Genomic DNA, 26,234 nt, shown 5'->3' with positions numbered 1-26,234 from the left:
TATTGTAGACATCATTCCAATTTTAATATGTACAAAGCCTATAGCAACATTGAATTTAATGATAATTAACTAATACTAGTAAAGATTTTAGTTTTTTTTGTTAATATGTATATTTAAAACAGCTAAAAAGTTATATATATATCAACTAACTAGAGTAAGAATTGGAGTAAGATATTTGCAAAAGAAATGATGTCTTCTGAATGATTTTTTCTCAAATTAATTTATCAGACTCTTTGATTCCAGAAGTAAGAATTATTAATGGGCAAAGGTCAAAATAGTAAATTTATCCGTAGTTAAAAGAGTATCTCGTTTTTTCTCTTGTCGCTATCAAAATAGTTTAATTTAATTGCCTTCGAACTTCATTGCTAAAATTGTTTGAAGTTAATATAATGTTTTAATAATTCATCGTTCATTTACGATTGCATAAAATTAGCAATAAATTTTATTGATTAGTTATATATAGGATGTATATGTTTGTTTATTTAATTTTATATAAATTAAATATTTATTATGCATATTTAAAATTATGGTGAAGTAATAAATACTGATTCATTCTTAAGTAAAGATCTCAAACTTCAATCCTTTTGAGTACGAAATTTCTTTCGTTAAAAATAATTAATTCTCTAATATTAAGATTGAACATCGAACGAAAAAATTAATAATTTATGCGGAGATTGTTTCGTAAGTATTAAGTGGGGACTCAATTTGCCGGAATGCTTTGACGCGTTAGATAGGAGGCCTATGTCACCACTGACCTCTCATGTCCTTTTTATTTTAAACAAAATTAAATTAAAAATAAAAGTAAGAGAATAAATTTAAACGAAAATAAGTTAGTGTAATTTCATAAGTGTGATTGTGATAGCATGGTGTGTTACATAACCTTATTCTTATATTGTGCGATATTGGCTTGATATATTTCTTAAAAAATATATATTTTTTGTCTATATTTATCTATCCATATTTGATTTACCACAATCGTTCGTTCTAATTATTAGGAATTATAACCAAAATATTTATTTGATATAATCTTGTCTACTAGATTTAGCCTAAGTATTAGTTAATTAGGCTCACCATACTATTTGGTGATCTAACATATCAAATATGGCTAAACTCTTTGGTAATTACAAGTATATCAATGCCATTCATGTTTACTTGAAGTTCACAGAGAACAAACAAAAATAATACGGATCAAATAAAATGAAATGGATAAAATATTTAATATAATACTCGCTTGATCTCAATTTGTGTGGTACATTTTTTTCTTTTAGTCCATTACCTTTCTATAATATTTTTTCTTTTATTCTTAATGAAATTATTTATAAGCGCACAAATTCTAAGATTTGATTAAGTCTACAATTTTTTTAAAAAATTTTATATTAAGTTAAATGGTCTCACGTAAATTGAAACGGAGGGACTAGGTAAAAGGCGTTTGTCAACATTGCGATGCAATGGATGACGACTTTCCAATTTTTAAACACACTAGTGTAGTTGAAACAGGAAAAATGACATGAATTAGTAAATATATACTAGTTAATTAATATATATAGCTATAATTTAAGTTAATTTCCATTCGCGGCAAATCTTTTCCAGTAATTAATAGACATTGCTATAATTATCTAGAATTTGTATAATTAAACTCCCAATTGTATAAATTCAGAATTTATTTGTATAAATTTAGAATTTCCCAATTGAATAAATTCAGATTTTGTATAAGCTTACCCAACCATGTATATAATTATAATATTGAAAATTTAATTTGTATAAGTTCTGAAAAAAATCCTAAAATGTATAAATACAAAATTTGTACATACTTACCCTATTTATATATTGCCAGCGAATTACACAAACAAATTTATATATTTGCAGCGAATTATATAAAGAACTGTTATAGCTATGGTTACATAATGTAATTACCTAAACTGTAGCTATTTTGGCCTATTAAGATTTTTATAGTAGCTATTTGCGAATTTTTTCACTTGAAACAACTGGGCTGATGCATATCCTCCTTGCTATTGGGCCGAAGTAAACTAGGCCCATGAGTGGCACCACTTAGCCCATGATGTCAATTTAAAACTACCTAATTATACAAATATTCGTATCATATTTACTAATTCTTCATATAGTTTGAAAAATTACATAGCGTCTCACTAATTAATAATTCTATACCATAGTTTAAGTAAGATACATCTAAATACATGAATTTTTACTTCTAGATGTACTCCAAAATATATATAGGGAGAGTGGTAAGTGAAAGAGGCGAGAGGCGAGAGGCGAGAGGCGAGGGAGATAGGAGAGAGGTGAGGGAGAGAGTCTATGTATCCCAAATACAAAGTATAAATTTAGAAATTTTAACTCAGTAATTCCGTTTTTTGATTTTTAAAATTACTCTGCAATTTTAGGTTTAATTTTAATTTGTATAGTACGGTAAATCGATCACTATGCAACTTCAATTTACATACAATAGAAAAGTATGACTTTGATAATAATTAAAAAAAATGTCACACTTGAAATGAATAATAGTTGTCTAGCATTAGATTAAAAATAACACAGATATTTGAGTAGTATATATAACTATTGCAATTAAGTGCTTAATTTGTATTTAGTAGTGATGATAAAAAGAAGTAAAATAATTTTAGACTTTTTAAACATAATGGTAAGTTCTACAGAGTGGTTGTTAGACTGTTCTTGTTGTATGGGATGGAGTGTTGACCAGTTAAAAAACTCACATGTTCAGACAATGCATGTTGCAGAAATGAAGATGTTAAAGATGGATGCATGGATATACTAGGAAAAACAAGATTAGAAATGAGGTTATTCGGGAGAAAGAGAGAGTGGCCTCTATGATGGACAAGACGAGGGAAGTGAGATTGAAATGGTTTGGACATGTGAAGAGAAGTGCACTGACGCCTCAGTGAGGAGGTGCATGAGGCTGGTTGTAGGGGGGGTACGCAAAGGGGGTAGAGGTAGGCCAAAAAAGTATTGGGGAGAATTGATTAGACACGATATGATGCAGCTTCATTTTACCGAGGACATGACTCTAGATAGGAAAGAATGAAGGTTGCATATTAGGTTAGAAAGTTAGTAGAGGTAGAGTCTGTCATAGTACTAGTCGTACCCTTGTTGTTCTTGCATTTGTTATTTATTGTGTTTCGATTATCACACTATTTGGCTGTTGTTATGCTCTTTTCATTGTTTTCTTCTTCTTTTACTTGAATTTGATGCACTTGAGTTAAGGATTGCGAAAACAACCTCTCTACCATTCTACCATCCCAAAGCCACATTTAGTGGAATTTCAATGAATATATGATTGTTGTCATTGTTGGACATTGAGCATTTTTCATCTCATAAACTAACTGGTGCAAATTGTTGAAATTGTTATTAGAAGGTTGGATACACTAACTGCTGCTACTCTGATTTGGTCTCTAGTCGTAGACCCAATTTTTGTTGTCTTATATACTGCACTTGCATAGCAGTGACATTCAATAATTATGATTCATAACGTATTATATGCAACATGACTTCTTCTCTACTATATTTGTTTTACTTGAGCCGAGGTCTTCTATCTTCATTCTTCACAAGTTAGGCTAAAGCTGTGTTAGTATCATCGTCCCCAAACCCCACTCGTGAGATTAGTGGGTATGTTGTAGTTGTTGGTTTCTAGAATGGGCAGTTTGTAATTGTTGTGCTTCTTTCTTGAGGGATAATCAAGTTTATTAAAAAATTCTTGTTAATTGCACTAGAATTACAATACAATTGCTATTACTTATGGATATGCTGGCTTGATGGTGAATTGATTTGTGTGTATTGGCAGCATGTTGACAGAGTCGTCTATCAAAAAAATTAAGCAGAACAGCAAAACAAAGAACTAGCCCCAAATACAGGGAACATTTAGACCTCCTTTGGCTAAATCATCAAAATTGATTCTCTATAATGTTGTTTGTTGTAGTCGTCAACAGACGGGAAGATCTATTGGAGGAGCTTCCAATGATTCCAATTCACTGACTCCGTTTTCCACGAGGAACGCCATGGCCAAACCCCATGTAATGTGAACATCCAAGTGACAGTGCATTAGCCACACTCCTGCATTAACTTAATATTGTTAGCTTTGTATTGTTGAAATGTGACATTGCATAGAAAATTAGCATATTGTTCATCTTACCTGGATTGTCAGCGACAAATCTAATGACTGTCCATCCGTTAACAGGTACACTTGCTGTATTTCTGAGAGGTGGATCAACAAGATTGAATTTAGATGTATCTGTTTTTGGATTAAAGTTACCGAAGCCCTCTGCAATGATGTAGAAATCATATCCGTGAAGATGAATTGGGTGGTTCTCAGCTGTGAAGATACTGGTCCCCTGTAACACAACTTGCACTCTTGCCCCATATTTCAGCTTGTACAGCTTAGTTCCTCGAATAGGTTGCCATAAAGACCGGCTTACGTTGCCAGTATAATCAAATTTTATAGGTGGAACACCTGGGAAATCAGTTGAGAAAACACCAGGTATGCGTTGGTGATGTGCTTGTAGAAGGGAAAAGTTGGATGGTAGCACAAAAGATACATTATTCATACTGGAAGCGAATCGAGTTCCATTTGGACCTTGACAGTTACTGGAGCTTGCACCTGTTGGGCAGTTCTCGAGTCCCAGCCCAACTGTGAAGAATAGATTCTCATCAATTTCAGTCGGCACCTCGACCTTTCTTGGGCTTCTGAATTTGGTTGTGAAGGCTGTAGCAGTGGCTGTGTCATTATATGCTGGTAAAGATGGAAAAACTGGATTGTTTTTGTTACAATTGGAAGAACAAGAAGCTGTCTTGTACTCGAGGATGGCTGTGGTTGTGGTATTATCAAAGGGGGCGCCTTGAGCACTAGCATAGGCACGTGCTGCCATGTAGTATCTGCGTGGTGGCTGATCAGCTTTGATCAGGACATCAGTTGTCTGTCCTGGTCCCAGCATAAGGACTGATGTTGTGAAGGGTTTAACATAAGAGGCATCTGCTCCAACAACAGTAAGCTTGTGGTTTGCCACAGTAAAGAAAAGCTGCTGGTTCAGTCCAGCATTAATAACTCGAAGGAGGTTGGTTTCTCCCGAGTCCATATGGACTATGGTGGTATCTGCAAAAAACATGATTCATGTGAAAAACATGTCCTGAGCACGTAAGATGTTGAATTATAGTTTAGTGAACGTTAGCATAACAATCTGATGATAAACTAACCTTGACTGGAACACTTGTAGAGGTCACCTGGTTGACCATTGATGGTGTAAGCATCTGATACATTAGGAGCTGCTCCTGTTCTTGTAGCTTGTCTTACAACGTCAATCGGATTTGTATTCCACCACTCACCTGATCAGCAAACATAATATGAGCTAATGCATAACAAATACTCTTGTCAGAAGTGTTCTAAGCTTCTGGTATTTAGAGAAGGTAGAATTAGTACCAAGCAGAATAGGTGTTTCTCTTTTGGGCTTAGGAAATGGATAGTTTTCTCCTTCTTTTGGGTGAATAATTAGAGCTCCATAAACAGTAGCCCTAAGCCATGAGCTGTGGGCGTGCCACCAAAGAGTCCCTTCCTGTCCTTGAATGGTAAACCGGTAAGTGTAACTCTTTCCTGGTCTAATCGGGCACTGAGTGATAAATTCTGGTCCATCTGCCCATCCTGTTCTTATTTGCCTAACCCCGTGCCTTTTGAAACACAACAAAGTAGTATAAAAAGTAGAAAAAAAATGTCAAATATTATCTTGACGTTATTCATTAACATCAGTTTGTTTGCATTGTGCTTCACATGCATGAACTTACCAGTGAATGGTTACATTGTATTGAGCTTTATTCACAACGTTAACCACCAGAGTATCCCCGTTGTTTACTTCCAATGTTGGTCCAGGAAAATGTCCATTCACCGTAATGCTGTTTTGTGTTTTGCATAGCCTCTTCACTGGTGTTGCTTGAATCTGTTCAGGAAAAACAGAGGTCAGTATCGTAGAGTTCGTTACATTTACAAAACGTTAGCAAAAGAAAGAAGGGAAATCTTGAATAGCTTACAACAAAATCATGGTAGTGAGTTTTCTCAGATGCTGCATTTGCAAAGAGAAGCAAAATGCATATAACAAAGAAAGAACTCGACATGTTTTCAATGCTTTTGAAGACCTCCATTGTTTTCCTTTTCTTAAAAAACTCGATACGAGTATTAGTAGAGATGCAAGTCAGTGCTTGTTTGTGAAAGATTGCAGAGTTGAAGCTTTGCTTTTATAGAGTTAGATTTTGCTTCAGCATGATCATATTAGAGGGCAAAACTTAGTTCAACCCTTTAGGAGTTGGTTCACCCAACTTAGCCCACAAATTCTTCATGAACAATGCTTACATTATAAGTCTTCTTGGGAGAGGTTTGTTATATTTTGAATTTTCAAGTAAACATCATTTTATGATTTTTGCTTAATAGTAATGATGTTCTGCTATACAACAAACTAAAGTTAGTTGTTATATGATCATATACCAGGTAGTTTCTTTCGCCACAACTTGTGTGCATTTCAACTAATTTCATAGGATATACCTTGCTATCTTCTCCGAATATAGATACCGGGTTATATTGTCCACCAAGACCGGAATATTTAAGAAGAAACATAACGTTGAGACCTTATGGTTCTCAACCCACTTCATTAATTAGCCACTAGGCTGTACCCTTGATTACTGATGAAACAATCACTTTAACCAAAGAAGAGAATGATGCACACACCGATATACGTCTTCAAATTAGAAATTTTGGACTATACAAGTTGTTTATTGCAAACCAATAAATACATGACATATGTCTTTTATATACATTTTTATCGCTCACCATAGTTAAAATTTTATTGGAAAAAGAAGAAGAGTTGCTACAAAAACCCTACAACACTTCCCCTCCCCCCAAAAGAATGTATAAATAAATGAGAAATGAATCCAAATTTGCTGGTTTACACCAAGTCAATAAATGCATGACATGTGTTTATACATTAAAAAAAGTCATTTAATCATAATTAACTAATATATATTCTCACTTCAAAGTACTGTACTTTGGTAAGTTGGGATATGATGCACAGAACGTAGATAAATTATTCAGAGTGTGTACTTGACATAGGAGCAATTTACTCTATACATTATTTAGTAACTTATGTCACAATTCACACATTACTGTATTAGTGTGATGGATAAGAAAAGATAAAGGTATGGTCTGCATACATTCTACTCTTTTCGATCCCATTTATGAGACTTTACCACGCATGTTGTTGTTGTTGTGTTATATATAAGAACAGGTAGAGGTAGCGTCTACTTACACCCCACCTTTTTCAGACTCTATTTGTGAGAGTTTACTTATTATGTTGTTATAGTGTGATAGATAAGAAAAAATAGACGTTATATTTGCATATGGAGTACTCTTTTCAGACCTCATTTATGGGATTTTGTGGTCAGGCCCTTCCCCGGACCCCGCGCATAGCGGGAGCTTTAGTGCACCGGGTTGCCCTTTTTTTGCAATGTGATTGATATAAAAAATAACAATTTGGTAGATTATATTTCACATCAAAAGAATCAATAGCTACAAACCGCAATTGGCATTGTTTACTTGTCAAACCTAAAAAGTAATGACCAAAAATTAGTTAAAACGTCAAGATCTTTTGGTCATAGAAGTCATAGGCTGGTGTAGCACGACTAGATCTTTACCAAGATTAGCCAAAAAAAAAAAAGAAGCAAAATTAGAAGGTTCAGTTTAGTAAATCTCGACTGCATATATATTTTATATTTTTTGGAGAGCGAGGTCCACGTCTGAATAAATCGTTCCTTATCAAGAAGTTTTTTTAATTTTTGAATTCAAACTCAAGATTTTCGAATCTAAGTATTAGATATACACCATCTATTTTATTTTATTTGATACTATTTTCTTATGAATTCACTTTAAAAAGATTGATACATGCAGTATTTCTATAATCCATGATGAAAGCTTTTACATGTAGTCACAAAATGTTTGTATATATGTTTATACCACAAATTTTAAAAGATTCGTAGCCACGCAAAATTTATGTCATATTTAGGATCGCAAATTTTAAAAGTCTTTATTTTTTAATTTAATTTTGTATCAAGTCAAACTATGACACATATAGTTAAACTGAGAGAGTAATCAGGGCTAAACTTGCGCTTCAATTACAGATTTGGCCTAATTCAATAACTTTGATTCAAATCATATATTTATATTAATTTTTTTATATAAGATATGGTAAAAATATATGTCAAATTATTAAAAGAACCAATAACTTTACAGGACTATAATCTCGAATCTATATATTTTAAATCTTGGCTCCATCTCTAAGAATAATTAGATAAGATAATTTTTGTATTGACATGAGGATGAAAACAAAATTAAACTATGCTACTAAACCAGATTGCATGAAGTGTAGTGGATGAAAATAAATATGGTAAAAAGTTTTCTTCAGTTTGTTGTGTCTATTAAATTATATTAGTCCATTAAACATTTGGTTGGTTCTCAATTCTACCCATAAACACGTTGATTTGCTAGACGATGTACTCAAGTACGACGTGGTCTGTCCAAAATAATACGCCGTCCATCTCATATTAGTTGGAAACATTTTTTTTAGGAAATCATAACTAAAAAGTGTTTTTTTATTAACTAATTCATAATTCTTTTCAATGTAATCAATACTCCTTCCAAACCAATACTTTACTTGACACAATTTTTATTTGGAATAATACATAAATATGCTCTTTAACTTGGTTTTAGCTGGCATTTATGTCCTCCAACTTTGAGTGTGCACAAGTAAGCACTTAAACTTGTATAAAATTGAACAAGTAAACACAAATGTCATACGTGACATAATATATGACGCCACATTAGACACAAAATTGCCATGTAGGATGAATGTATCTATTTGTTCAAGTTTTAGATAGTTAAAGTGCCTACTTATACACTAGTAAAGTTAGAGGTCATAGTTGACTTCTCAGGTCCTTAAAAGACCGAGACATATTTTCCCTTTCTCATATAGATTTGGGTTGATCCGCCAGCCCCAGAATGAAAATGTACTATCTTCCATACAACATAAAAGTTTGAGAAACAAATTTAAAGATTACATACATGAGAAAAAAAAAAGTGATTAGAGATGCAAACTTAAACCCTCTAGCCGAAAGGAGGATTCAAGGAAAAGCAACGTTAAGTAAACTTACCGGTGGAACATCAGGGTACTCAGGTGGACGGCGGAAGTCAAAGAAAAATAACCCATCTTGGTACGGGGTCCCATATGCTCCAACAATCCCTGCCCTAAGAAGATCCATGTGATCTTCATAAACAGACATATATTCCATCTGATATAAGATTAAAAAAAATAGGCACAACATATAAATATAACTCTTAACTTGACTTCAGCTGTCAACGATAACCTCTAACTTTACTAATGCACAAGTAGACACTTTAATTATCCAAAACTTGAACAAATAAACATATTCGTCCTACATGACAATTTTGTATCCTACGTGGCATCCTACGTGTATTGTGCCACGTAGGACATGTGTTTCTACTTGTTCAATTTTATACAAATTTAAGTGCCTATTTGTGCACATCCAAAGTTGGAGGGCATAAATGTGAAATGAGGCTAAGTTAAAGAACATATTTATGTATTATGCCAAAAAAATATATTAATAAGTTTTTCAGGTAGGTTATTTCAATAGTTGAAGTTAAAACAAGAGATTATTTGGAGTATAGATGGTAAAGCACTAAATGGGAAAACTAATTGAAATATCAAGTGGGAAGAAATTTATAACCAAATGAAAAGAATGTACAAGTGAACATAGTTGTCAGGTACGTTGGTTGCTGCATTTGCTACTACTTTTGGAATCCATTCTAATAATATAGGGCTGAAGCAATGACACTGAAAATAGGTATTGATTGCTGCAATGCTAATGAGATCAACAAGCTTGAGATTGAGAGTGACTCAAAATTGCTAGTATAGAGAAGGCAAAAAGAGAGTTAGTTTAACTAATAGGGGTCTGAAATGCAACAATTTAACATGGATCATGAACAACCAACATCTCCCTTAATTTGGACAGACTACAACTACCTATTTTTAGAACATCTCATGTAAGAAAACAGTTTCTACCTGCACCATATGAACTCTCTCTTTGATATGCCTTGAAACTGCCTTTTGATGTAGAAGAGGATTAGTTCATCCTCTTATCTTAGATATTTTTGGGAGTTACTGAGAATTCCTGCAATCTTGTATAGGACGGACTGTGTTCCATCCAGGTAGATAGGTACAGGGTGCCTTTAGCCCCTTATTTGTATTTTTGTTGATATATATCAATATATTTCAGTCAGTCTACAATGGAGATAGATAGCCAAAAAAGAAAAAGTGAACATAGTTGTGACATGTAGTTGGTCCCCCCTGCCCTGCACTCACTTCTAGCTATAAAAACTAGTAATAATAACCATTTGAAAATGGAAAAGAGTGATGCATCAAGGATTCCTTCAGAAATTTGAAGTAGAGAAACAATGTACTTACAAGATCATGCTAGGCTAAGAATCAGAATAAAGGTCGATGCACTAAAGCTCTCGCGACCACAATGGTCTATTGTACGCAGCCTTACCTTGCATTTTTGCCGGAGACTGTTTCCAAGACTGAATCCGTGACCTCCTGGTCACATGGCAACAACTAAGAATCAGAATATGGAGTAATTTTCTAAACTACTAGTAAAAAAAAATGAAGAATGAAATTGTTCAGGAAAAACGTCATTATCCCCAAGGATTTCAATTGGCATCACAAATGTCGAGTTTAAATCTTTTTGTTTATTCCCGTCTTGCCACATTACATCAAGAGAAGTTGTAGATTTTATAATCAAATGTGCCTGTTCATCTGCAGGGAGATCATGCTCTGAAGTTTCAGAGTAGCCATCCACTGAAGCATGATAAAGACAGAAATCCAACAGTTCCCAGTTTAGATAAGAAACACAAGAGATGAGTTTCAGCATATTGGGGTTTTGTTCTTCAGCTGGAACACTGGAGTATTCGGGCCCAGTTCCAGCAGCAGATACAATCCACTCAATCACAATAGAACCAGCAGTAACTTTAGTTACTGTACCTTTTAAGCTATTAGTTAATACCCACAGACCTGGATGGTAAGGAGGAAGATCATCGTCATCCCAATCATCAAGTGGAAGACTCAAGTGGTCAAACATTCTTAAATTCCTGTATGGAACCATCATCAAACTTCGCAGTGACATGCTCGACAACATCTTTTATCCTACCCAACCAATGGCAAGAATAACATAATCTCCAATTACAAACTCTCTCACACGTCTCAACTGCCTAGATGGGATGTTTTTGGAAATATACTCTTCATTTAGAGTGTGTTTAGTACGAAAGGAAAATGTTTTTTCTAAACAATTTTTTTTGTGGATACAACTTATTTTCTAGTTGTTTGATTAGTAAGTGAAAAATATTTTTTAGAAAATATCTTTTATTATTGGATAGAGAATAGAAAATATTTTTTGACATGAAAATTAATCCCATTAATAGATTCGGGACCTGACTCCGACATCCGAATTAGAATCTGACCCCAACAACTGACTCGAGATCCAACCCCCGATGATCAAACTGGAATTCGACCCCAATCTCCGACGTAGGAGTTGATCCCGATTCTCGATTCGAGAATCGATATTCGAATTGGAATCCAACCCTCGATCCTAACTTTCAAATTGGAATTTATTTTTTTTAAAAAACAATTTTTAATTTTTTGTTTTATGGTGGGGGGAGAGGGATGGTAGGATGGTCGGGTTAGGGATGACGTAAGAAAAATGAAATTTTCAAAATTTAAAATATTTTTTAAAAATAAACTTTTTTATTTTTTTGGGGGTGGAGGGTGGGGTGCTGGGGTTGGGGTTGAGGTGGGGGATGGGGACCTGATAAGTGGGGCCGTGATAGAAATAGGGTATAAATAATAAAATTTTTAAAGTTTAAAAATATTTTTTAAATATAATTTTTTTATTGGGTGAGGCTGGGTGTGGAGGGGGGGCTGATATGTGAAGTCATTTTTCTTGAGGAAAATAAGTTAATTTGAAAAACATTTAAGTCAATCAAACATGAAAAATAGAAAATCATTTTCCTTCTCACCAAACATACCCTAAACAAAACAAATTTTCTATTCATTCCAACCATCACTCCCAGTTGACCTTTTGGGTCAGCAGAAACCACATAATCATCATGCATATGGGATGACCCGACTCTATTGTCTCGATCAGCTTCCACCTACAATAACACTCAAAAACTATGAGAAGCCCATATGCAAAGATTTCAGAGAAATCCCAGTAGAAAAATAAGTTGAAATCATATATTTAAACAGAAGGTCATCAACACTATGAACTTTGCGAGGGGTGAGAGAAATTCAAGGGCGGCTAAATGTCTTTAAATATGAGTCATCCGCGTTAGATCTTCAAATTTTAGGCAGCCCATTTTTCTATAATAATAAAATTATTATAAGTTTATTTTAAAGAAAATATTATATTGTGTTTTTAATTTATTTGTCTTTTTTTTTAATTTGTTTCGAAACTTTAAAGAATATTTCTTTCTTTTTGGTCAATTTTTAAATTTGGCTTTCCACCTAATATATTTAAGACCACAAAATTAAATGACATCTTGGTATAAATATCTTTAGTTTAAGATCATAAAATTCGAAACTCTTCTTTATTTTTTTAAATTTCGTATCAAGTCAAAAATCGAAGAAAATATTAAAACGAATGGAGTACTATTTAGAAAAGTAAACTTTTTCATTAAAAAAATAACTTTGTATCTCAAAAAACTAGAAGAATATACTTTATATATATATATATATATATATTTAGGCCGCTGAGTAGCTTGAGCCGCGCCCCATGAGAAATTAAATGATTTCATTAGTTCCAACACTCTGAATCCTCCACACATATTCAAGAGTCAAGAAAGGGTGAAAAATATAAAAAGTCATTATCGTGTGTAATTAATTTTATTGTGCATGGCAACTTGGCAAGAAAGATAAATTTATTTCAGATGAAATAATATCCTTGAAGATATAAACAAGGTGTTTTCATTCATTTATATTCAGCCAAGCATATACATCAAACCATTAAATTCCTAATTGATAGTACATAACCCAAAATAGGAATACACCTAAAGCATATAATTGAAAAAAAACAATAGATACTTTTGAATTTATACCAGGGACCTAATTAGGTTACAACTAATTAGAATAAAAATCATCAAGTTAACTGAATGAAGGTCGAACAATAAAGAACTAAAAACTGAATAAGAAAGAAGGGATATAATCACCAGGAGGATTTCTTGGTCTGATCGTTTGTTAGAGTTTCAGAAAGTGTGTGAAGAACAATATGAGCGAATGACTTCAGAGTTCTGTGGGGTCCATCCATGTATTTAGTTTTCAAATTGCTGCAGGTGCAACAAAGTCTTCAATTGCTGCAAGGCAGCAAATGGACATTCTTGCAGTAAAATTGGACTTTCAACAAATGTTGGCAAATGCCTTTTGAATTGTTATTTGTCATGTCATCAGTCACATCAAAGGACAAATTTTTCCTTTATAAAAGAAGGTTTCAGCTCATTTGTTAGATACTAATTCACAGATAAAGAAAAATATTTAGAGAGTTGTGAAATTTTTATAGGCTATATATAAAAAAATAGTCTATGAAAAATAATTAAGTGTGAGCGATATTTTAATAAAGTGAAAAATCAAAAAAATGTTATTCTTTTCGAGTGTATTGTGATCACTTTGAATATTGTACTTGTGACTACTCAGTATAAATTTTTTTTACTATAGTAATATCAGTTGTTCCTCTTGATCCGTGGTTTTTTCCTTATTTAAAAGGGTTTTCACGTAAATTATTGGTGTCATTATTTTTTTATTTTATTTCCACTATTTTGATCATATATATTTTTTGTGTTAATCCGCATTTTCCCAACAAACTAGTTTCAGAGCAAAGTTTTATTTGAGTATGTTTTGTGGTTGTAGCACAGTCTAAACTTCCACATCAGAAAAGATTTACTTTGATTTGCAATAGCTATATATTTTTTGGGAAAAACGATGGAAGTCAGCATTAGTAGAATAGTTACTTTGAATGACATTAATTATGTCATTTGGAAGGGAAAAATGGAAGATCTATTTTATGTCAACAATTTTTATCAACCACTATTGTAAAGCCTGATAATAAAACATGTGAAGAGTGAAATCTGTTGCATAGACAAATTTGTAGATTTATTAGGCAATGGGTTGACGATAATGTATTGAACCATATTTCTGGTGAGACATATGCTCGTACCCTATGGGAGCATCTTGAAAGCTCGTATGCTCGAAAGACTGAAATAACAAAATATTTTTAATAAAGCAAATGCTAAGTTTAAAATATCATGATGGTTCTCCGATGATAGATCGCCTGAATAATTTTTAGGGAATCATGATATCTATTATGGGCATAAAATTTGACGAAAAAACTTAAGGCTTGCTTCTACTTGGTTTCCTACCAGATTATTGAAAAACATTTAGAACTTCATTGTCAAATTCTGCTTCGAATAGTGTGATTTCTATGAATTTCGCCAAAAGCAGCGTCATAAACGAAAAGATGAGAAGAAAATCTCAAGGTTCTTCTTCGTCAAATGTCCTGGTAACCTGGCCCTAGGGGAAGAAACAAAAGTCGTGGTTCTGAGAATAGACAACATAACAAGAGCAAATCTAGAGGCAGACTTAAGGATATTGAGTGTTATCATTGTGACATGAAAGAGCGCATAAAGAAGTTTTGTTGAAAATTAAAGAGGGAGAAAAAATACAAAGAAGAAAATAAAAAAGATGGCAATGAAAAATTGCCCAGCCACCGTCTCCACTGAAGATCTTGTTACTGTCCTTAATGCAGATATGATAAATATTTCTTGTGATGAGTCAAATTAGGTTGTGGACACTGATGTCGCATCTCATGTGACATCAAAGAAGGATTTTTTCTCTTCTGGTGACTTTGGAACCTTGAGTATGGGTAATGAGACTGTATCTAGGGTGGTTGATGTTGGTATAGTTTGTTTGAAAACTAGTGTTGGAACTAAACTAGTTTTGAACAATGTAAAACATGCAGTTGATGTTCATCTGCACCTAGTTTTTGTTGGTGTTCTATATGATGAAGGATATGTTAGTACCAATGGTGGAGGAAAATAAAAACTCATTAATGGTTCCTTGGTTGTGGTTTGTGGTAACAAATGTCATGGTCTATACTGGACTACGACTTCTACTTGTGATAATATGGTAAATACAGTTGAGAGCGATAACTCTTCAACGTTATGGTACAAGAGGCTTAACTACATCAGTGAGAAATGACTTAATGTCCTAGCCAAAAAGAAATTGTTGTCAGATTTTCAAAGTGCTAAATTAGAAAAGTGTGAGCACTGCTTGTCTAGAAAACAAAATAGAGTTTTCTTTAAGTCTAACCCTTCTTCGAGAAAGACAAAATTGTTTGAGTTGGTGCACTCTGATTTATGTGATCCAATGAAGATAAAGACTTTGGGTGGTGCACTCTACTTTGTCACTTTTATTGACGACTACTCAAGAAAGCTTTGGGTATATGTCTTAAAGACTAAAGACCAAGTGTTAGGTGTCTTTAAGCAGTTTCAGGCTTCAGTTGAAAGAGAGATTGAAAAAAAAAATGAAATATATTCGTACTAATAATGGTGATGAATATTGTGGACCATTTGATGAATACTGCAAGCATCAAGGTATTAGACACCAAAAGACTCCTCCTAAGACCCCTCAACTTAATGGGTTGGCTGAGAGGATGAACATGACCTTGATGGAAAAAGTTAGATGTTTGTTTTCTGCATCAAAGTTGCCGAACTCCTTTTGGGGTGAGGCCTTATTGACCGCTAAACATGTAATTAATCTATATCATGTTGTTGCTTTGCAAAGTGATGTACCAAATAGAGTTTGGTATGAAAAGGATGTTTTCTATGACCATTTGAGAGTATTTGGTTGCAAAATTTTTGTACATGTACCGAAAGATGAGAGGTCAAAGTTATATCCCAAGACAAGGTAGTGCATTTTCATTGGATATGGCCTTGATGAATTTGGTTATAGGCTATATGATCCAATTGAGAAGAAGCTTGTAAGAAACCGCGATATCGTCTTCATGGAATATCAAACCATTAAAGATATTGACAAAGTGGAGAAGCTAAAATCTTCAAGTTCAGATGGAGTAGTCCATCTTGATCATGTTCCTCATATAAATATGTATAATGTTGGTGGGCTTGATGATCATGGTGATACTTAGAATCAAGTCCTAGATCAACATGTTGATGTTGATGATTACAATGACGTTGTTATTGATGATGCTCGTGCTCATGAAGTTGTGGACGAATCAAATATTCCTCTTAAGAGATCCACAAGGCAACGTATTTCTTCATCTCATTATTTACCTAATATGTATGTGTTACTTACTAACGGGGGTGAACCTGAATGTTATGAAAAGGCCATGGAAGATGAGCATAAGGATCAATGGAATAAAGCCATTCAAGATGAGATGCAATCTTTGCATGAGAACCACAATTATGAGTTGGTGAAATTGCCTAAGGGCATAAGAGTTTTGAAGAACAAGTGGGTGTTAAAAGTTAAAGTTGAAGAATACATCTTGAAGCCCAGGTATAACGCTAGATTGGTTAGTTAAAGGATTTGTTCAAAGAAAGGGTATTGACTTTGATGAAATATTTTCTTTTGTAGTGAAAATGTCCTTCATTCATACAGTTATTAGTTTGACTGCTAGTCTTAATTTAGAGATTGAGCAAATGGATGTGAAGATGATTTTTTTATGGTGACCTAGGAGAGGAGATTTATATGAAACAACTTAAAGGCTTCAAAGTAAATGATAAAGAAAATTTTGTGTGCAAACTCAAAAAAGTCTCTACGGGCTAAAGCAAGTTCCTAGACAGTGGTACAAGAAGTTTGAATCTGTTATGGATGAGCAAGGCTACAAGAAGACTACCTTAGATAATTGTGTGTTTGTACAAAAATTTTATAACAGTGATTTTATCATCCTCTTACTATATGTGGATGATATGTTAATTGTGGGCAAAAAAATTTCCAAGATTGACAAATTAAAGAAAGGATTGTGTAAGCCTTTTGCCATGAAAGACTTGGGACATGACAAGTAAATTTTGGGCATGTGGATTACTTGTCTTAGAAATGAGAGGAAGATTTATCTGTCACATGAGAAGTAAATTGAACGTGTACTGAAGCGCTTCAACATGAAGAATGCTAAGTTTGGTAGCATACCTCGTGCTGGTCATATGAAGTTGAGCAAGAAAATATGTCCTACATCTAGGGAGGAAAAAGAGAGCATGGACAAAATTTCGTATTCCTCCTTTTTCAGAAGTCTAATGTATGCAATGGTATGCACTAGATCTGATATTGCTCACGCAGTGGGTGTTGTCAGCAGATTTCTCGACAATCTTGGAAAACAACATTGGGAAGCTGTAAAGTGAATACTCAAGTATCTGAGAGGAAGCTCAGATAAATATTTGTGTTTTGGAGGATCAAATCCAATCTTGAAGGGCTATATAGATGCTGATATGGCAAGTGACCTTGATAATAGAAAATTCACTACTAGATATTTTTTTACTTTTTTAGGAGGAGCTATATCATGGCAATCAAAGTTGCAGAAGTGTGTTGCACTGTTTACAACTAAGCTGAGTCTATTGCAGCTACTGAGCTGGCAAGGAGATGATATGGCTCAAGCAATTTATTCAAGAGCTTAGCTTGCATCAATGAGTCTGTTGTTTATTGTGATAGTCAAAGTGCAATAGATTTAAGAAAAAACTTCATGTATCATGCAAGGATGAAACACATAGACGTGAGATGTCACTGGATTCGAGAAAAGATAGAAGACGAATCTATGCAGGTTGAAAAGATCTCTACAAATGAGAATCCCGCAGATATACTGACCAAAGTGGTAATAAGGAACAAGTTCGATCTGTACAAAAAACTTATTGGCATAAGCTCTATCTAATAAGATGAAGATACTTTCCTCTAGTGCATGGGACTGGAGAGGGAGATTTGTGTGTTCCATCCATGCATTTAGTCTTCAAATTGGCTGCAAGTGCAACAAAGTCTTCAATTGCTGCAAGGCAGCAAATGGACATTCTTGTAGTAAAATTGGACTTTCAACAAATGTTGGCAAATGTCTTTTGAATTGTTATTTGTCAGGATTTCAGCAGTGACATCAAAGGACAAATCTTTCCTTTATAAAAGGAGCTCTTAACTCATTTGTTAGGCATCAATTCACAGAGAAAGAAAAATATTTAGAGAGCTGTGAAGTTTTCATAGACTATATATAAGAAAATAGTTTGTGAAGAACAATAGAGTATGGACAATATTTTAGTAAGGTGGGAAACCAAAAGAGTGTTATTACTTTTAATTATTTTGTGGTCTCTTTGAGTATTGTCATCGTGACTACCCAGTGTAAATTTTTTTACTATAGTGATATCAGTTGTTCCTCTTGGCTCGTGGTTTTTTCCTTTTTTAAAAATGATTTCCACGTAAATTTTTGGCGTCATTATTTTCTCATTTTATTTTCACTATTTTAACTATATATATTTTTGTGTTAATCCGCATTTTTTCAACAAGTTCGCCGGAAAAGGTTGCCAGAGACGGTGTCTTAACTCAGCACACTGTGGAAGAAATCCAAGTTCAATTGAAAAAATACAATATTAGAACTGATTATAATCTAATTAATGGTGCAATTTATTCTTTTCTTTAAGATTAATTTATGGTCGTGTTTTTTTTTTTTTTGAAATGATAAGTTAAAAAGAAAAACTTCAAAAAATCTCAATAAAAAGTTTTTCTATAACTTTATTTGATATTTACTTATTTTTAGACTTACATTGCTTTCCATAATGTGCTATCACTTTGTAACACTTATTAATAAGAAAGTAAAAAATAAAATAAAAATATATTATGGAACGTTTATATTATTTATTTTTGGTGTTGCCACTATTAAATACATAGAGCGAAACTCGCTCAATCAATTCAATTTTATTTTGTATATTTACAAACAATTAAAATGTATAAATATTAATTCATCAAAACACATGTTTTTTCCAGAATTCAAAATCCTTAAACTCAAAATCTTACTCCCATTGATCCTCCGTAATTATGCTAAGCAGAGGTTACATTTGTTATTGCTGATTACCTTTTTTTTTCTTATCTTACGTTCGAAGATTCATAAAAGATCAGTATCTAGAATAGGCAGTTTGTAATTGTTGTACTGCTTTTTGGATGGATATTCAAGTTTACTAAAATTTCAATAAATTCTTGTATGTTAATTGCACTAGAATTACAATACAATTGATGTTGATGTGGGAATATTCTGGGGTCGAAGGCGGATTGATTTTTGATTAATCCGTCTTCAACCCCATCTTGATCACTATCTATGAAAAATGAAAATGATTTTTTTTTTGTTTTATGCTGCTTTTTGCAGTCGTCAACAGATGGGCAGATCTACTGGAGGAGCTTCCAATGATTCTAATTCACTAGCTCCGTTTTCCACGAGGAACGCCATGGCCAAACCCCAGGTAATGTGAACATCCAAGTGACAGTGCATTAGCCACACTCCTGTATTAACTTAATATTGTTAACTTTGTACCATTTGAAATGTGAAATTATATAGAAAAGGGTTAGGGATATTATTTATCTTACCTGGATTGTCCGCGACAAATCTAATGACTGCCCATCCGTTAACGGGTACACTTGCTGTATTTCTTAGAGGTGGATCAACAAGGTTGAATTTAGATGTATCTGTTTTTGGATTAAAGTTACCGAAACCCTCTGCAATGATGTAAAAATCATATCCGTGAAGATGAATTGGGTGGTTTTCAGCTGTGAAGATACTGGTCCCCTGTAACACAACTTGCACTCTTGCCCCATATTTCAGCTTGTAAAGCTTAGTTCCTCGAATAGGTTGCCATAATGACCGACTTACGTTGCCAGTATAATCAAACTTTACAGGTGGCACAGCTGGGAAATCAGTTGAGAAGAAACCAGGTATGCGTTGGTGATGTGCTTGTAGGAGAGAAAAATTGGATGGTAGCACAAAAGAAACATTGTTCATACTGGCTGTGAATCGCGTTCCATTTGGACCTTGACAGTTTCTGGAGCTTGCACCTCTTGAGCAGTTCTCTAGTCCCAGCCCAATTGTGAAAAATAGATTTTCATCGATTTCCTTGGGAACCTCAACCTTTCTTGCGCTTCTGAATTTGGTTGTGAAAGCTGTAGCAGTGGCTGTGTCATTATATGCTGGTAAAGATGGGAAAACTGGATTAGTTTTGACACAATTGGAAGAACAAGAAGCTGTCTTGTACTCGAGGATGGCTGTGGTTGTGGTATTATCAAATGGTGCGCCTTGAGCACTAGCATAGGCACGTGCTGCCATGTAATATCTAGCTGATTGTTGATCAGCTTTGATCAGAACATCAGTTGTCTGGCCTGGTCCCAGCATAAGAACCGATGTTGTGAAGGGTTTAACATAAGATGCATCTGCTCCAACAACAGTAAGTTTTTGATTGGCCACAGTAAAGAAAAGCTGCTGGTTCAGTCCAGCGTTGACAACTCGAAGGAGGTTGGTTTCACCAGAGTCCATATGAACTATGGTGGTATCTGCATAAACATGGTTTGTATGAAAACATGTCCTGGGTACGTTAGATGTTGAATTATAGTTTACTGAATGTTAGCATACCATGATTTCATTGTCTTGCGTATTCGAACTCAATCTTTTTTCTTTAAGAAGTGATCTTAATATTCTGTGAGATTTGAAGTTAGAACTAACCTTGTCTGGAACACTTGTAGAGGTCACCTGGTTGACCATTGATGGTGTACGCATCAGATATATTAGGAGCTGCTCCTGTGCTTGTTGCTCGTCTTACAACATCAATTGGGTTCGTATTCCACCATTCACCTGATAAGCATTACCAAAAATATCATTTCAATAATATTTCTAAGCGGAAACAGAATATGAGCAAATGCATATGTAGTATTTCTTCTGGTGATAAGAGAAGGTAGAAGAAGTACCAAGTAGAATTGGCGTTTCTCTTTTGGGCTTAGGAAATGGATAGTTTCCTCCTTTTGGATGGATAATCAAAGCTCCATAAACAGTAGCCCTGAGCCATGAGCTATGGGCGTGCCACCAAAGAGTCCCTTCCTGTCCTTGAATTGTAAACCGGTAAGTGTAACTCTTTCCTGGTCTAATTGGGCATTGAGTGACAAATTCAGGTCCATCTGCCCATCCTGTTCTCATTTGCCTAACCCCATGCCTTTTGAAACACAACAAAATAGTATAAAAGTGTAAAAGTAAAAGTCATATGAAATACAATCATGTCTTGGTCTTTTGGAGTAACATATATCAGTTCATTTAAGTTCTGCATGCATGAATTTACCAGTGAATGGTGACATTATATCGAGCTCTATTGACAACGTTAACCACCAGAGTATCTCCGTTGTTTACTTCCAATGTAGGTCCAGGGAATTGCCCATTCACCGTTATGATGTTGTGGATTTTGCACAGCCTCTTCACTGGTGTTGCTTGAATCTGTTACAAGAAAAACAGAGGTCAGTATCGTAGAATTTATAAAATTTACGAGATGTTAGCAAATAACTATGGGAAATCTTGAAAAGCTTACAACAAAATCATGATAATGAGTTTTCGTAGATGCTGCATTTGCAAACAGAAGCAACATGCATACAAAACAGAAAGAACTCAGAGGATTCATAATGCTTTTGATGGCCTCCATTTCTTTTCCTTTTTTTTTAAAACTAAAATTCGATTCGAGTATTAGTAGAAATGGAAGTCAGTGCTTGTTTCTGAAAGATATTAGAGTTGAGGGGTCTGCTTTTATAGATAAAGGTTGTGTGAGGTTGACTGATTATGTTACCAAAAAACTTAGTTAAAACTCTGTAGAACTGATTGGTTTATTCACTTAACCTATCTTAACAGCTGCAATTTTCATTTTCATGAACAATGCCTTGATCTATAACTACTTGACTAATTAGATTTTGCTTAACATTAACGATGTGATGTTATCCAACAAACTGTAGTTTGTTGTGATGATTATAACACCACCTTCCAACTATCTTCATCAATCACAAATTGATGAAAGATAAAGTTTTGAGCTATAGTGTGTACTTAGGACATACAAATTATTTACTTGAACCTTCCTTTGTACCAGTAGTATTAACACTATTCTCGCAGTTTCTTGATTTTCGATTTCGGCTATCACTGGTGTTTTTTTGTGCTCATCATAAACAATCCGCTTGCCCAGAAATGACCTGGACCAATAAGGAAATTCTAATTCATTGGGCCTTTCATCAGATACTAACTATAGAAAGCCTGAAGGGCGCCATATTCTAGGAACCCAAACTATGTGATAGAATAAATCCTCTTGCGGGTCAAGGGCTCCTTCTCCCTGCCCTTCTTCAAACTTCGATTCATATTTTTCACATAAAAATCTCTAATCAAGGATAGACCAATAGTCAGTTTTCATCATATTATTACATTATTTTGTTGCTGTTAGTGTTCTTTCTCCTGTTTGTTATGTATTACTCTCCATTTCACATTATTTTGTTGTTGTTATTGCTCCTATATCTGTATCCCCTTTTCAAAACTGTTTGGTATGCTTTATTTAAGCTGAGTGTCTATCGAAAACAACCTTTCTATCTCTACAAGATAGGGATAAGGAGCACGTACACTCTATCCTCCCTCAGGCTCCACTTATAGAATTATACTGAATATATTAGTTAAATGAATTAATGTCATAAAAGCTCTTAATGTAATCAAGAAATGACATCTCATAATATTTCAATTCCAAGGAACCGACGTAGCTGTAAACTGCAATTTATTTACTTCTTAAAACTCTGAAAAGTAGTGACCAAGAATTAGTTGAAACGTAAATATCTCATTTGGTTTTTTGTTTTGTTTTGAAGGGTACACATATAATGTTCAGGTTCTAACTTTTACTTTAATATTTAATTTTTATATATTGCATATGTTTGGAGGCGGAGTCAAAATTTAAAATTTATGGATTTAAAATTTTAGCCCTTTTTTATGTAACTGATTCTAAATTAATAATCTGTACATATTGAATGGATTTCTTAAGACAGAGAGAGTTTGGACCAAAGTTAATGGGTTTGGACGAACCCATGAGCAATTCTAGGAGGGAATGAGAGTGTTCACCCGGATTCCCTCGATAAAAAATTACACTGTATATAAGGTGAGTTTTTTTGAATCCCTATATATATATAAGGTTCCAACTTCCAAGTTCAAATCCCACAGTTTTATATTTTAAACCTACTATGTGAAAATTTCGGATCCGCCACAAATCCGTATCTCGGAGGCTAGCTCCACACAAATATTTGAACCGTCAAATTTAATTCATAGAATCCACATCTTCTTACTAATGCACACATCTTTTTGAAATTATAAATATGCTTATGCTAATTGTATAGGTAAAGGTTGAAGTTATAATTTGAAATTTATAGATTTTAGTATCCTAATTCTTTTAAATAAGCTTTAAATTAATAATTTATATATATTAAATAAGTTTATTAAAATTATTGAATTCAGCCGAATTCATACCTTGATCTCTAATTGTGCACCTATGTATGTGTATACATATAACTATTAGATAGTACTAATAAGATATGTTTTTGTGTATCGACTAATCATCCGTAACAATGGCCTTTTTGTAAGGAATTGAACAAACGTATAACGTTTGTGATCGATCTCCTCAACTGTGCATCGATCAAAAGACAAGCGGCACATTTCCAAATAAGAGAGTAGTTACGTCCAATATATGCTACTAACCCAATGACATGAAATGTTGTGGATGATAAGGTTAAAGATGGTAAAAAGTCCTTTTCAGTTTTTTATGTCTATTAAATTAGCCCTTTATAAACATTTTATTGCTCCTCAATTCTAAATTCCAACTACATATATAAGCACTTGATCTGGTAAATGATGTCTTAAGTAGGTGGTCTGTCAGAATAATATACTGCACCTATGTTTTAAATTTTGTCCTATTCATTTTAAAGGAAAAATTACGCAAATAAATAAATATATACTAGTTAATTAATTAACATAGTTATAGTTTAGCTAATTTATAATTCACCATTAATATTTAGCGTTAGTTACGGTTCAAGTTTGTATAATTCGCACGTTTGTATTATTCGGAATTTGTATAATATAACTTTTGTATAATGTAATTTTGTATAATATAATTTGTATAATTGTTTAAAGTTTAGATGTTTGTATTTATATAAATTCGTTATTTCAAGTTTATACAAAAATAGCTCAATTATTCGCGAATTATACAAACGAAATAGCTTAAACTATAGCTACAACTCGTAAATATGCAAACTATAACTAAGGAGCCTAATTAAGTTTATTATTGTGGTTATTTGCGAAATTTTCCCTTTTTTAATCCGTTTTAAAAAAAATGTTCTTTCTGTTAAGTGGACTGTCCACTAGACATATATAATTGTCCACTAGGTTTATAGTTTAATAAAATGGGGCCCACTAAAAGTAGGCAGCCCACTTATTATCTTTTATATATATTGCTAATTGGCAATGCAAAATAGACGAACAGATTGAGAACAAACGTTTACTGCAAAATTTATTCTTTTGTTTCCCTTGTTATTTCTTATTTTCTCCGCTTTATTTTGATAAATCTTGCTTATTTTACAACACGTTATCAGCATGAGGCTGCGGCTATTTTTTTTTGAATGTAACAAAAAGCGGTAAGAATTTTATTTAATTTTCTTTTCATAAAATGACAAATATTTCAAAACTTGAATTTGTTGCTTTGGATATCTTTGGAAAGGATTACTCCTCATGGGCACTAGATGTCGAAATTCATCTTGAATCGATGGGTCTGGCAGACACCATCAAAGATGATAACACGGCATCTAGTCAAGACCGTGCAAAAGCTATGATTTTCCTCCGCCACCATCTTGATGAGGGTCTTAAATTACAATATCTTACATTAAAAGATCCCTTGAAATTGTGGAAAAATTTAAAAGAAAGGTATGACCACCTGAAGTTGGTCATGCTTCCACAAGCACGTCATGACTGGTTAAATCTGAGACTAATGGACTTTAAAAATATAACTGAATATAATTCTGCTTTATTTCGAATTATAGCTTAGTTAACTTTATGCGGAGATGAAATCATGGAACAAGATAAACTTGAAAAAACATACTCCATATTTTCACCCGCGAATATGCTCTTGCAGCAGCAATATCGCGAAAAAATCTTTACAAAATATTCTGAATTATTATCTCACTTACTTATTGCTGAACGCCATAATGAATTATTAATGAAAAATCATGATAGTCAGCCCGTTGGTTCTTTGTCGCTCCCTGAAGTGAATCAGACAAATTATAACCAACGAGAAAGAGGTCATGACCCCAGTCGTGGTCGTGGTCATGGGCGACAAAGAAATTATAATTATGATGCTCGGCTGGCACCGAGAAATGATCAGCGATATAAAAGGCAGAGTAAAAAGTCAGAAGCTTTATCCAAAAAAAATTCAGAAAGTGTATGTCATAGATGTGGAGGTGTGGGGCACTGGTCGTGGACTTGCCGGTTGTCAAAACGCTTGGTTCAGCTATATTAGGCATCATTAAAGAGGGCAGAAAATAATCCAGAGACAAATTTTATCTCTGAGGACAATATTGAGCTCATGCATCTGGATGTAGCTGATTTCTTTAATTTTCCAGAAGTAAATATGAATGTTGATAAGCCCGATAATATTTAAATAATTCTCTTTGTTGTTGTATGTATTAAATATTATGTTTGTATTTTTTTAGATCCATGTAATAAAATAAAATTTTGTATAATAAATTATGTATTAATTATAACATTTACTTTCTTTCTTTGTGAAGAAAATATGGAAATGCCTCAAATTTTATTTGGATCAATGATCAATCAAGAAGATATTTGTGTAATTGATAGTGGAACAACTCATGCTATTTTTAAAGACGAGAAATATTTTTCCAACTTGCGTAGAAGAACAACTAATATAACTACTATATCTGGCAATTCCAAATTGATTGAAAGCTCCGGAAGAGCTACTATAATTCTGCCTAAGGGGACACAAATTGTTATAGAAGATGCACTATTCTCTTCTAAATCCCCAAGAAATT

General features: G+C 33.6%; 2 protein-coding genes and 1 long non-coding RNA gene across 6 annotated transcripts; 1 reads left to right on the top strand and 2 right to left on the bottom strand.

The window, feature by feature from the left end:
• Window positions 1-3,781: 3,781 nt before the first annotated feature.
• Window positions 3,782-10,738, bottom strand: LOC129880865 (laccase-12-like). Of its 4 annotated transcripts, none has more exons than XM_055955093.1 (7): window positions 10,137-10,738; window positions 9,208-9,345; window positions 5,800-5,951; window positions 5,441-5,685; window positions 5,218-5,346; window positions 4,160-5,116; window positions 3,782-4,080 (listed from the first exon to the last, which is right to left on the bottom strand). In XM_055955093.1, exons 1-7 carry the CDS (start codon window positions 10,143-10,145, stop codon window positions 3,950-3,952), a joined length of 1,761 nt encoding a protein of 586 aa, XP_055811068.1. In that variant the 5' UTR covers window positions 10,146-10,738; the 3' UTR covers window positions 3,782-3,949. The 4 variants fall into 4 exon arrangements, with proteins under 4 accessions (XP_055811068.1, XP_055811070.1, XP_055811067.1 ...); XM_055955095.1 differs by having other exon boundaries at window positions 9,208-9,320; window positions 10,137-10,737; XM_055955092.1 differs by lacking the exon at window positions 10,137-10,738 and having other exon boundaries at window positions 9,208-9,460.
• An 8,369-nt stretch (window positions 10,739-19,107) lies between these two features.
• Window positions 19,108-21,609, top strand: LOC129880864 (uncharacterized). Its single transcript, XR_008765506.1, has 4 exons — window positions 19,108-19,209; window positions 19,522-19,615; window positions 20,886-20,974; window positions 21,552-21,609. It is a non-coding gene; the product is annotated as an uncharacterized LOC129880864 (long non-coding RNA).
• On the bottom strand, window positions 19,525-22,210 carry LOC129880863 (laccase-12-like). The gene is made up of 6 exons (XM_055955091.1): window positions 21,716-22,210; window positions 21,473-21,624; window positions 21,108-21,349; window positions 20,866-20,994; window positions 19,740-20,696; window positions 19,525-19,655 (listed from the first exon to the last, which is right to left on the bottom strand). The coding sequence occupies exons 1-6, from the start codon at window positions 21,824-21,826 to the stop codon at window positions 19,525-19,527; spliced, it is 1,722 nt and encodes a 573-aa protein (XP_055811066.1). The 5' UTR covers window positions 21,827-22,210.
• Window positions 22,211-26,234: the final 4,024 nt, after the last annotated feature.

This window comes from Solanum dulcamara, chromosome 2, assembly GCF_947179165.1.
Source record: "Solanum dulcamara chromosome 2, daSolDulc1.2, whole genome shotgun sequence".
NCBI classification, from domain to species: Eukaryota; Viridiplantae; Streptophyta; class Magnoliopsida; order Solanales; family Solanaceae; genus Solanum; species Solanum dulcamara.
Note: the sequence above shows the minus strand (reverse complement) of the source record. Positions and strands in the feature narration are given on the sequence as shown.

Bases quoted from the DNA above. Each gene is read 5' to 3' on its own strand.
- LOC129880865 (XM_055955092.1), bottom strand. From the start codon at position 9,378: ATGTTGTGCCTATTTTTTTTAATCTTATATCAGATGGAATATATGTCT. The intron at 5,686-5,799 runs GTAAGTTCATGC...GTGTTTCAAAAG, and splicing joins TACAATGTAACCATTCACTG to GCACGGGGTTAGGCAAATAA. The intron at 5,347-5,440 runs GTACTAATTCTA...TTTGCTGATCAG, and splicing joins AGAAACACCTATTCTGCTTG to GTGAGTGGTGGAATACAAAT.
- LOC129880863 (XM_055955091.1), bottom strand. From the start codon at position 21,826: ATGGAGGCCATCAAAAGCATTATGAATCCTCTGAGTTCTTTCTGTTTT. The intron at 20,995-21,107 runs GTACTTCTTCTA...AATGCTTATCAG, and splicing joins AGAAACGCCAATTCTACTTG to GTGAATGGTGGAATACGAAC. The intron at 20,697-20,865 runs GTTAGTTCTAAC...ATGTTTATGCAG, and splicing joins CTACAAGTGTTCCAGACAAG to ATACCACCATAGTTCATATG.